Raw genomic sequence first — 13,728 nt, 5'->3', positions numbered from 1 at the left:
TATTCTTTTTTTTTTTTTAACTTCCCTGTGATAAAACAATACAGAGACAAATTTCTGTGCTCCGGTCATGAGGCTCCGAATCAGGTCGAGCCTGAGAATCTGCAGTATTTATCAAAAACACTTAGAGTTAGGATTTCTGTCTAGTCCTAAATTTCTTTGTTTCTTTATTTTCTCAGCCTGTTTTATTTTATACATTTAAAGTATTCAACATGGTGTCATTAAAATAGGCAACTAGCACACTGATTGCTGCTTTACTTGCTTCCAAATGCAGACCACAGACAGAATGAGTCACTCTGACGAGCCTCTCCAGCTCTGACCCAATGCAGTTGGCTGTTGGCAGTTAGGATCTAGCCGCCACGTGCTTCTTGGGTTTTCCTTATAATGTGTCTGTGCTGTTTTTACTACTCAAGCAGAGGTTAAAACGCATATTCATATTTCAGCTCCCACAAGTACTTATTAAAGCACAGTGGAGAATATCTATGTAGAAAAGCCACGGAAGGGCTGAGGCCTGGATTTAGTTCTGTGGGAGAACAACTGCCTAGCAAGTACAAAGCATAAAGATAGCACCTGGCAACAGAGACACACACAAGCACAACACAACCACTCATAAGCACACGCACACATTTCATGCACACACAAATGTAAACATACACATATATTACATACTGACACACACCACACAGGACACACCCAATACACATACAACACACACAAATGCACACTCCTCCACACAGACACACACACACACCACATACATCATAAACATACAGTACATACAGACAACCAATACAGCACATACATCGATACACACACACACAGACACAAAGACATACAAACCACACACAGGCATTTACACTCGCAACACACACAACACACACACACACACACAGAACAGATACAACACATTCACATACAACACACACACGCACAACACCTACAACATACACAATAAATGCAGACACACATAGCATATACATACAATGCTCATATCACACCATACCACACATAGACCTCACACCCAAACATACACCACACATGCACAATCTCTGTCTTTCACATGAACACACACAAACACACACACACACACACACACACACACACACACCACACAAAGGAAGGAGGAAAAGAAAGCGGGACAAGGAGACAGGGAGGAAGGGTGAAAGGAAAGAAAAAGCCACAGAAAAATTCTAGACTCAAGAAAGAAATATCTGTGAATATCTTATAGATGTCATCTTAAACAGGGCAGAATCGAGCACAGGTGTGTGACTTGGTTGTAAGTAAGATACTGGGTACACTATAAAAAGTAAGAAGTAAAAAATAATAAAAAAAGAGAATTTAGCTTCAAAAAAGAAACAGCAGGAAAAAAGATATAACTCTCAAATCAGGGTTCCTTTTTAGATATTGGAACTAATTTTCTCTGTATTCGAGGTGAAAATCAAACCACCACACTTATTTAAAGTGATTCTTATCCATAATTTTAATATGCAGAAAGTTTCCTCCCTGAATTTTGTGAATGAAATACCAACAGCGTGGTTGAGTGCACAGAAGGTCACCTTTAAGTACAAACTCCAATAGTCCCTCTTAAAAAGAATAATGAATAAATTGTAAAAAAAATAAAAGTAAAAAATATCAAAAAAAGAACCACATAGAAATAAAAATGTACACGGCTGAGCACTTTGTTGTAACTGGTTTAGATCCATTTGTAGCAACTAATATTTTCTACATGTTCTCAAGGGAAAAACAGGGGGAAAGAAACAAAAAACACAAATACAATAAAAAAACCCAAACGTGTTAGGTTTCCTTTGATGGCTCCTTGGCTATCTCTTTGAATCAGAGCGTTGCTTTTCTTCAGTACACCGTTTATTGTTCTAACATGCTAAAGCAACTCCAGCAGTGACACTAATGTATATATTTAATTCCGAATGGAGCAATACAATCTCTGTCAGTCACAGATACCTCATAACTTCATAGAAAACCGAATGTGTTTGAGATGAGAAGGTCTAAATTCAGCAGGCAGGTCCTGGATCTGATCATTTGTAACCAATTTTTCCATTGAAATTAATTCATGCTTCGGAGCAAGAATAACTTAAGGCTGACTTAGCTTTGGAACTGGGTTTAAAATTGCAGGAATAAACCAGATTGTGGTTCCAGTGCCCACTGTGTATGGAACAGAATGACTGTTGTTTATATCAGCATCAGACTACAAGGCTTTGAGTTTGCAGCATGAAGCGAGATATATTTAACTGACTGATAGTCAGTTTTCCCATCACAGTAGCCTGGAGATAGACACACCTTTTCATGTTTTATATTCATTGTGGCCACTTTTTGCTGCCTCGGAAGGGCTTTTGAACTTGGATTTGACATCTCTTGTATTTATGCTTTCTCTAAATGTAAGCAGTGTTCACTACACACAGTTTTAGCCTGAGTAAGACTTTCAAGCCTAACTTAGATTAAGGAGAAGTAGCCGAGGCCTCAGAAAGTCAATGTTTGTTCTTGACTTTTTTTCTCCTTCTTTTGTTTTTATGAAACTGAGCTAAAAACCTCGAAGTGGGACAGGAAGGAAATACTCTTTCTTATTTTTTTTTCATCTTCTCCTTTTTTAATAGGAAAAGCCCACAGGCTCTTTTGTGGATATCCACTGCAGAGAAACTCTCTCAAACACCACTTTTTCTCCTTAATAGCTTTAGAAGTGACAGCATTCAGCAAAGATGACAGCCCAAAGTGTTGCTAATGTTAGCCCCAGAAACAACCTAAGTCGTTTATGGCCGTGCTCACTGTTTACCATATATACTTGTCAAAATAAGAAATCCTTTACAGCAATAAAATGTGTTTTAAGGTCATTTCCTCTCAAATTCTACAATGAAGACTTTCTCACAAGGAAAAATAATAGATGTTCACAGATGAGAAACAATGAAAAATAATCATTCTAACATCATGGAGGAAGAGGTAAAAAAAAGATGAAGAATGGAGATTTTTTTTTTGAATTCTGAATACAAAGGAGAGGAGAGAAACATCTGCAAACATCAGTTTAAGACACAAATAGCTTTCAAAGACATTTCTACCATTGAACATCCCATCTGCTTTGGCATATAGACTCAATAAGAAATCTACATCAAAATTAGTCAGGGAAAAATGAGATTTATTCACTTGATATATGCACAATATCTGCTTTGTCATAGGTATTACATGAATAGAAAGAGATAAAGTTCCTAGTCTGAAAACCAACACTGCATTCCAGGGGTACAGAATCCATGTGATACTGTAGCTTACACAACCTGGATCGGGAACACGGCCTGAAGCAATGCAAAACTTACTTTCTTTCTAAAACAAAGATTTCATAGGAACAACTATCATTTAATTAAAAGTTTAGAAGGACACTATGTTTCAGGATACAGAGATCAAAACATATTATCACTTGAGATCCAACTTACCCTAATTATGAAAACTTAGTTCAATTTCTTACAAAAATTGTATAATATATAGACAATGTTCCATTTCGATATTTGACACAAAATACTTAAAGCAATAACGTTCTATATTTACAAAAACTAAAATGTAGTGTATTCTGCAAGCATAAACATTGTATTTCTCATGATTAAAAAAATAACAACCCCCATACCCTCCCTGCCCCACAATCCCCCAACACACACATGCGCACACACGTAAACCCTCTCCGTGTGCTACCTTGAACGGTCAGAGTGGCTGATGCTTCGGCTTTCCCAACCATATTCTCTGCAACACATGTGTAAGATCCCATGTCACCAGCCGTCACCTTCCGGATTTTCAAAGTATGATCATCTCGGATTTCATATCTGATGATATAATAGAAGAAAACAAAGTTATAAGGTTTTCTTCTTGGAAGCTCATAGCATTACAGCTATGAATCGAGGCAACACCTAGGCATCAAGCCACACGCAGCCTTTCCTTTAAGCAAGTAGAAAAGAAGCGTAAACCATGCTGGTCCTTTTTGAGTGCAAATAAATTCATTCTCTGAAAGAACAACTGATTTCCTCAAGCCGCTGTGCTCAAATTAAAGTTAGAACATTGACAGAACCCATAATTTGGAGGTTTTATGCATTTTAACCTTTGAGGTTCTAACAAAAAGGTTAAGACCCAGCAGACACTATTTTGTAGATGGGGAAACTGAGGCCACTTAGCCTTGCTCCTCAAGGATTTAGCAGCAGTGTGGAAAACTGAAACCAGGTATGCCATCCAATGTGACAGTTTACTTTTAGTTTTTCTCTCTTCAGGAGCCTTAGCTTCATTGATCTGCTAGAAAACTTATCTCTCGTCTGTTAAAGCCACAGCAACATGTGGCCTCTCTTCATGATGAAGGAACATCTACTGTTCTGACAAACCTAGTTTATTATTGGATATTAAACCTGCTCATCCTAACCTTCTGTGCTCAGCAATGCCATGCAATGTGAGCTGAAATTCTTTACTGCGTGGGTCCTCTTATCATTTGGCTCCAGTTGCTCCAGTCTGACATCACATGACTGGTTACCGCATACTTTGCACATGAGCTATGCTAAACTTCTCACTATATCTCTGTCTATGCCCCAATGTTCCTTATGTGGAATAGTTTACTCCTCTTTCCTGAATATCAAGACACACACACACTTTTCTTTAAGAAGTATCTCCTGATTCTCTACCTATCTATGTGCCAAAAGAGCTCAGTAATGTCATTGTGTATCTACTCATGCTTATATTAGTTTTTTATTTTAAGTTCCCTAAGCATACACACTGTCCATACTAAAGCTATAATGCCAACACTTAGCAAGGACCAAGCACATGCTGCTGAATAATACACAAGAGACAATAGCCTTGTGAAAATACCAGAATGTTCCATATCACTGTCTCATCAGAATGTTCCCTAATTCTTAGATCTTTACTCCTCTTCTATTTAAGAGTTTGACAGACATCCAGAAGTCCTGACTTTGACCCTTTCCTGGTGATTCTACAGCTAATAAAAAGGAAGCCCCATTAATTGGCTCATAGTTACATGGTTAATGCTGTGTCCATCTTCCTTCTCCCACCTATTCCTTTGCAAAAAGTTCATATTAAATTTCGCTGACCAGAAGAGAAATCTGTTTAAGGAACAGTACATATACAAGCTGTGGTCACATTAGCATGTTTTTGAAAACTTTGGAGACAAGATAGTATCTTCTTAATTCTAATCATCTCCAGCATTCCATCCTGACCCCAGCACACAGACTCTACAGATGTTCCTCAATTTGTGATGCAAATAGATCAGGGTAAGTGAACTGTAAACTGATGAGAGCATAAATCCAAGTTCCATTTCATATACTTTGCTTCCCACATCTTAGCTTTGTAACACAGTACACTCTAAAGTACTGTTTCTTTCTTTGTTTGTTTTTTTGTATTTTTTTTCCGCTCTGATCATAGGAACTGCAGTCCATTGCTCTGATCATTGCTGCAGTTCAGGACTAGGGATATAAAACCACTTATCACTAGCCCTGGAAAAGATTACAGCTTGAAGGATGGGTTGTTCAACAGTTTCATGAAGTGAAAACCGAAAGTGATGCTATCAGAAGCGAGGACTATGACACCGACTAAGGACACGTATGGCCTGATTAGAAACAGAAATTCCAACCCCTCCCCCATCTGTACCTGGATTTGGGCAGCTCTCCATCATCTTTCCTCCATCGAACTGTAGGCACAGGGTCTCCTCGGGCCTCACATTTAAATTCTGCACTGTCATCCACAGTTACTGCCAAATTACTAGGTCTCTTCACAAATGATGGTCTCTCTAAAAGGTGAATGAATCAAAAATCCCTTAGGATGTTCACGAAAGGCAAATTCCCATTTATTCCACCAACCTGCACACTTTTATAGACCTCTCACTGTGCTCCATATTTTCACTAATCTCATATGTTTGCGTTTTTTTTTTTTTTTTTTAACATCTCAAGCTGCTTTGCTAATTCCTTTTCAACCCTTTCCTCCAAATATTGGGCAACTTGTGTTTTTTTCTCCTTTATGTAAAAGGTTATTTATATACTTTGATTAAAGATGGTTTTTCTTTTTTGTATAAAGACACAAAATAATAATGGTGAGTATGTTTTACAGGGATGACGTTAGATAAAAATACACTTACCTAAAACAGTTAGCTCTGCAACTTCACTCTCTCGTTCCCCAACCATGTTGGTACCAACACAAACGTACTTGCCAGCGTCACTTTTACGGGTATAAGTGATCATGAGCTTCCCTCCTCGTATCTTCAAACAAACAAACAACAATTGACATGGATATTATTAAACGTTAAACTTTAAATGTTAATGAAGTCAAGATCTTCATAAACAAAGGCTACTTTCTAATCAAATAAATCAAAGCATAATTAGGTAAAACAGCTGGCATATACAACTTGCTGTATTTATTAGCAGTATTTGCAAACAAAATAAATTCAAAATGTACAAAATGAAACCACTTTATTTAGCTATGCATCTGGTAAAGTCTCACTATTCAGTGTAAGTGTTAATTTATGTTTCAAATCAGCTAAAATATTTCATATTTTTAATTAGGTGCAAACTACAAAGTTTAAATGAAGAAAAATAGTTAAGTTGAAAGATGGGTGAATTCCTAAGTAGCATAGTAATATAATCAATACACAATTCTGTATTAGGAATAAGTGGTAGAAACATTCATATTCTAGTATTATTAAGCATAGAAAAATGTCTTTAGTTCACAAGAATTTCTTTAAAGGAAAATGTCTTATTAATTACCAATGCATACCAATATCTTACTTTTTTAACAGTGATTCTCTCCCATGTAGTTTCTGTGGGAACTTAGAGGGCAACAAGTATAATGGTCTTCTCTCCACTGATGCAGGAAGTTACAATAAACTGAGTAAAATTCGCCTCATCCTCTCCTCCTCCAAATCCGATCTAGCTGTCTCATCCCCAGCTCTGCAGCAGACCACCTGCTCAGCACCCCCTTCCCACCCTACTCCATTTCCAGTGGATAACACAGCTCTTCTCCTCCCAACTTAAATGTTGGTGCTAATGATGCCATAAACTGAATGGATCTAACAGAGATTGACAGACAACATTATGCAAACGAATAGATATTCTTCTTACCACCTCCAGGAATACTTTCCCACACTGACCACATACTCAAACACAAAATAAATCTCAACAGATTAAAAAAAATAGAACTAACACTCTTCATTCTCTATGCCCACCACATATTAAAGAGCAGAAGGCTTACAAACTAATGGAAACTGAATAAATCACTACTTAATAAAAAATGGGTTGAGGCAGAAATTAGACTTCCTAGAATTGAATGATAATGAATAAGAAACATACAAAAATTTATGGGACAAATGAAGGTGTCCCTAAGAAGCAAGTTCATAGCACTGAGTGCCTACATAAAAAAGTTGGAGAGATTTCATAGCTTAACAGCATTACTGGAAAATCTAGCACAAAAAGAATATTACCCAAAGGGAATAGATGGCAAGAAATAATTAAATTTGGATGAAATCAATAAAATAGAAAAAAAAGCCCACAAAGATTCAATGAAAGAGAGATAAGTCTCTCTGAGAGGAAAAAAAAATCAGTAAGATTAAAAAATTCCTCACTAAAATTTACTGAAAAGCAGAGAGAATATACAAATTAGCAAAATCAGGAATGAAAAGAGGGACACAAAAACAGACACTGTGGAAATCCAGAGAATTACAAGGACATACTTTAAAACCTTTACTCCACCAAATTGGAAAAATCTAAAAGAAACAAATAATTTTTTAGATGTATACCACTTATCAAAATTAAGTCAAGATCGGATAAGCAATCAATTTAAACAGTTACACCAGTAACCCCTACTGAAACAGAAGCACTGCTTAAAAGACTCCTAATGTAAAACTAAACAAAAGAACAACAAATCAAACAAACAAAAACACAACAAAACCCATGGCCAGATAGTGTTAGTGTATAATTCTACCAGACTTTCAAAGTTAATGCCAATACCCTTCTATTTATTCCACCAAAGAGGTAAGCCAGACCCAGAAAGACAAAATTCGGTATGCACTGGCTGATATGCGGATATTAGCTGTTAGGCCAATGATAACTAAGCTACAATTGTAGAACCACAGAGGTGAAGTATAATGTAAGCGACTAGAAGGAGGGTGGGAGCAGGCAGATAGATCTTCCTAGGAAAGAGAAATGGAATAGAAAGTGATAGAAGGATGGGAGAGGAGACTGGAATGGGAGGCTCAACCATGGAGAGGAATGAGAGAAGGGCCAAGGGACAGAATAGGAAGAGACAGCTAAAATTTATGACTGTCTGAGGGGTAGGATAGAAATCTAATACAGTAGAAGCTTTCTAAAACATATACAAATATGAAGGTGACCTAAAATAAATTACCAAAGAGTGGGGAAGACAGAGCCCCAAGTGGATGGCTCTCATCACTAAATGAAGCTACAAGTATTGGGAATGGGTAATTCTGTACTGAGTTGTTGGACAAAGGGTTCCCAAAGGAACCCCTAAACACTCCAGGCTGTTGCCAACACTGTAGGTTGCTCTTCATAAAGTAGCTGGTATGCGCCATTACTGAAGAGAACACCTGCACAACACACTGACGAAGATAAACTGAGCCCACATAGAACCCATGTGTACCAAAGACCTATGTTATAGCATCTTTGGTAAGGTGAGGTATTCTATAAACTAACAAAGGGGAAATGTAAACACCAAGCAAGTAACAAACTCTTGGTGTCCTGTCAATAATGGTGTCCTGTGTGCAGATTATGCTAGCGGCACAGAGTTTGTGGGAGTAACCGACACGTGTACACACATATGCACAGCCACACAACTTTACAAAAGGTACGATCGTGGAGTGTATGTTCTGCAACCTGCAATTTCAGCAAGATGAGGTTGTGTTCTTACAGTTTAATTGAACAACTGTACAAAGATATTTAGTATCAATTGGATTGCCTGGCTTTACTACAAAAAATACTTTCAAACCATTTCCTTAGAGACAGACACTTCAAATTTTTATGCTTTCCTTTTAGAATTATCAGTCTTGTAGTATGCTCAAAGCAAACAAACAAACAAACAAACAAACAAAAAACACAAAATGAAATAAACAACACTAAGAAGAAATCCACAGTAGACCCAACTTTAGTCCATAATAATTCATAATGCTGACTAGTTTGTGTTCTGTGAGGTATCTTGAGCAAATTTGTATGTCTGTGCATATATATTACACACACACACACACACACACACACACACACACACACACACACACATAGCTAGCATGTTCCTTACTATTACCTTGCTATGAGAATAAGGGTAAATGTTATACTATCCTTACTTTTCAAGAAAGGTCCAGAGGTAGAGAAAAGTATAATCCTTCCTTCACCTGTTTCTACTATGCCAGTCATAGTATGTTTTAATTATACTTTTTAAACCAGGTCATCTTGACTGTGAAGTATGAAAAGAAACCTTGTAAAGGAGCCTCTAATTCTTCTTGGGGGCCTAGAATCTGCCAAAATATCTAAGAAAAAGTAACACTTCTACGTGAGATGAAAAGGACTCCTTGTCCAGTAAGCAAGTTGGAACAGAGCAAACATTTTAGGCAGATTCTGTCTCTTTGGCTTTGCGAGGGGCAAGATATACTGTTCGGTGTAAGATAGAATCCCAGGTGTCTTGATTTGCATTTCCCTGATGGCTAAAGATGGGCAAAGCACAAGGAGTTTTATGGAAGAAGAGGGTGGGAGATAGAAGGACATAGGGACAGGAGCCCCACAAAGCTAAAAAAATCAGAGCTCAGGAGGTCCTGTAGAGACTGATGCACCAACCAAAGACCACACACCTACACCCCTGCTCGGATATAGCCCATAGGCAGCTCAGTCTCCAAGTGGGTTCCTGAGTAAGGGGAGGAGGTCTGTCTATGACATGAAATTGGTTGCTGCTTTTTGATCACTCAGTCCTGACAATGCATCCTTGCCAGGCCACAGAGGAAGAGGATCCAGGCAGTCTTGATGAGACTTGATAAGCTACGGGCAGAGAGCAGAAGAGGAGAACTCCCTCTTTTAATGGACTAGGGGAAGGGGGTAGGAAGGTGGAACCGGGAGGAGCTGATAGAGGGGGCTTCAATTGGGATATATAATGAATAAATTGTGAAAAAATTAAAATAAAATAAAGAAGTTAAAACGGGAAGATATACTGTCCCTTTTATTATACGCTCATGTTGATGCACTCGCATAAGAAAGTCTAAAAATTGAGGGAAACAGATCCATTTCAACAAAAAGAACAAAACCCTCCCTTACTAAAACACAAGAGTCTGAGGTGTCCTGCTTTGCCTCTGTCAGTGCGGACAACATGTGGGGACCTTCCTCTTATGCCCAAGAGGCTAACTTTAAATGACCTTTCATACTTGGGAAAGGAGTTCATTTCGGAAGACAAAACACAAACAATCTTAGATTAATGTGACAGGAAAAAAAAAGAGGAAACCAACAAATGCCTTCAACATTCCTTTTGATCAGAAAGTCAATAAGTCACTGTGCTTATCTACAACAAATATAAGGCTTAGAAAATAATTTTAAAACAGTCAAATATGTAGGAAAAAGAAAGTTAAAGAATGGTAACATAAGTAATTTCCAAACTCAGAGATTTATTTCTACAGTTTTCATCTCATGCAGCATTTATTTACTTTTGTGATTTTTTTTAAGTGCTTGGGAATGCAGGATCTTAAATCAACTTGATTTTGTACACACGGGGCATCAATTAGCATTATATATTACAGCCTGATGTTATTCTATTTTGAAAGATTACATACAAATAGAGAAGGAGGGGAATTTAACTAACAAGAATTATAGGGGAACTGCTGGGAGAGTCTCGGCCTTGGAATAATTCCAACTGTGAGAGAATGGAAGAAGACAATAGCTGAGGGGAAACAGAACCAAAAGAAAGCTATGAGATCTTAAGGAATTTCTGTTATACACCTTGTTTTTACAATTCTAGCTACAGTAAGTTTGTTAATTCTGGAACAGACCTCACAATTTAATTAACCAGGAGACCCTTCTCTGTTCTCTTATACTGATGTTGTCAGTATTGAATATAAATAGACAAATTGTTCCAATTTTATAAACATGTACTTTACAGACTTTTTAAAAAGCAAAACAATTAAGTTAGAGACTGGTGATTCTTAGGCTTTCTGTGTTGCTACCAGTTCCTCCCAAATGATGATTTTTTCAGTGGGGACGGTCAATCCCCTCCAACAAAACCCGACTGGTACAACTGCATCAGAAAATGTATATTTTTGTTCTATTTTTTGAGATAAAGTCTCACCATGTACCCCTGTTCTGTAATTCACTACATAGACCAGATTGGCCTGGAATAACAGAAATCTGCCTCCCGAGTGGTTTTTTTTTGTCAACATGGCAGGGAAGTCTAAAGGTCTCAAATAAGACTACACACAGATGAAACCATTCATAGGTTACAGACAAAACTTGTTAATTAGGGGCAAGCGACAAAGCAGGACACTCCAAGAGCCAAAAAGAACAAAGGAACCAAAACAAACAAACAAACAACAATTACAGCCTTCCGTTTCCATAAGTTAAGCTGATTTTGATAGTTTGCCAATGCCTGTTTTGAAATGGAGCTATGCGAAAGACACATTTCTTTATGACCACACGTATGGAAGATACAGTGGTCTGTCGTGTTCAATAGAAAGGGAGACACATCACCAGGGTGCTCTCACCCTGATCAAATCAACCTTCTAGCTTTCAAGAATCCACTGGAGTTATCTGTCTGCATTTAGTGTTGTCATATAAAAACATGATAAGTCTATAACAACTTTCTACATGGAAAACCATGGTGCCCCTCTCAACATTTTCGAAAAGTGACATTTCCTCTCTCTCTACACAGAGAAGAAAAATATGTCTAACACCCACAAAACACTATAAATGTGAAAAGAGCACTATTTAAAACAGGCCCAAAAAAAAAAAAATGTTTCTTGGCGGGTCTCTTTCTACAGCTGGATTTGACAGCCAAACTGTAAACCTATCAAAAACTAGTTTGTATAATGAACAGACACAATGCTAAACAGTGAAGTGCAGCCGAGAGACTTCAATTAGCATAATCCTGGGCAGGGGTGCAGCACAGCTCGCACAGCTTTCAGACAATGTGCTGGCATCCAGCCTCTGTCAAAAATCCAAGACAGGGGTCTTACTTCCTCATTACCATGGACCTTTCCAGCCCAGAGCAGCACCCACATAGACATCCCCATTTCCATAAGCCCTAGACAGTACTTGTGTGTGTGGGGTTGCTCAGCTATGAACATACTTAATGAAATCAAAGCAAAGAGGGGGCAAATAGAGAGGTCCTGGTGGCTCTGCTCCTTTGCAGGAAGGAGACAGAGGAGGGGAGAGAAGGTGTTAAAAATTTTAAAACCTCAAATATCTTTAAACTTGATATTTTTCTTTGGAATAGCCTCCAACTTTAAAAGGTGTTCTAGACAAATTAAGGTAAGGAAACTCTCCATGTGGGTGATACATATTGTTTTAATACATTAGGAGTTCTCCCTAAGATAAACTAGACATGACTATTTTCCTTGAGGGGGGATCCTGTCCGAGCACTTATGGATTTCAATGGAGCAGGAGGCAACCTCTTTTTCTAACTCCTTGATCTTCATGCAACTGTCTATACTGAGTGGCAGAACAGATCATCTCACGTTTAAGAGCCACCAAAAGTGAACACAAATTGTTTTACTGCCTTTCTGGAAAAAATAAACAATCACAGGACATATTTTTATTTCCGGTACATGGGAGGACGAAAAGCTAATTATCTTTGGATACACAGGAGGAACATGCTTCCAAGTAAGAAGGGAGGAAGGAACAGAGAAAGGGAGGGAGGAAAAAAGGGAGGCAGGGAGGGAATGAGAAAATTAAGTAAGATTTTTGGTCTGTCTGTTTGTGGGTAGATGGCTTACTCCACAGTCAGTTTTTCCAATCAGAAATAGAGATGAACTCACTATGAACCCTAGCTACACCTTCATTTTCTACCCTAAAGCAAGTCATGATTTGCAGTGTCTGTCACACAGGTTTATTTTATTTTATTTTATTCTTTTTCTGTTGTTGTTTTCTTCTCCAACATCACCTCCTCAATATTCTCCATACACCTCTGGGTTAACATACTAAGCCAACTGGGGCTAATTAACTAGTTTGGCTACACAAAATCTTTTCTGCTTTTAATTACATTAACTTAATGTGACTTGAATTCAACAGACCAAAAAATGAAACCACTAATTATATTAAGGGCTTCAAAGTTGATTTCAAATTGCTAACCAGCAAACTGTCCTATAATTTATCCCATTTCCTTTAATAGATTTTCACATTCAGAAACTTGTGTCCTTTAGAAATACCATTTAAGAAATAGATTTGAACAATAGAATAGAATACAGACTTAGAATGCTAACAAAGTGATGTTTTTATACAATACATAGAAGATACAAATAAACACCCTCACACTATTGAGAAAGTGTGCAAGTGCCTAATGTTGACAGATTCTGAGAAGACCAAAAGCTTGGAAAGACCCAGTGAGTAGCAAGGTCTTGGTAATTGTGATTAGCATAAAGAGGGAAGTTCCCAGGCTTGGAAGTAATTTCTCCTTGCAATAACTTGATTTTTCTTCTCATGGAATTATTATTATATTTATATTGCAAAGTAGTTGAGATGACAAGTTTTGAATGACAGTATCATTCTTCAATGACTT

General features: G+C 37.7%; 1 protein-coding gene across 1 annotated transcript in view; it reads right to left on the bottom strand.

Annotated features, from left to right (window-relative positions):
* Robo1 (roundabout guidance receptor 1) overlaps nt 1-13,728 on the bottom strand; it is a 740,394-nt gene that overhangs the window by 99,890 nt on the left and 626,776 nt on the right. Inside the window, exons 4-6 of the mRNA XM_055617842.1 lie at nt 6,116-6,236; nt 5,632-5,770; nt 3,685-3,812 (exon numbers count right to left, since the gene is read on the bottom strand). Of these exons, the coding sequence (XP_055473817.1) occupies nt 3,685-3,812; nt 5,632-5,770; nt 6,116-6,236 (388 nt within the window). The remainder of the gene's footprint in view (nt 1-3,684; nt 3,813-5,631; nt 5,771-6,115; nt 6,237-13,728) is intronic.

This window comes from Psammomys obesus, unplaced genomic scaffold, assembly GCF_907164565.1.
Source record: "Psammomys obesus unplaced genomic scaffold, mPsaObe1.curated_primary_1811, whole genome shotgun sequence".
Taxonomy (NCBI): Eukaryota; Metazoa; Chordata; class Mammalia; order Rodentia; family Muridae; genus Psammomys; species Psammomys obesus.
This window is presented reverse-complemented; position numbering and strand designations above follow the sequence as displayed.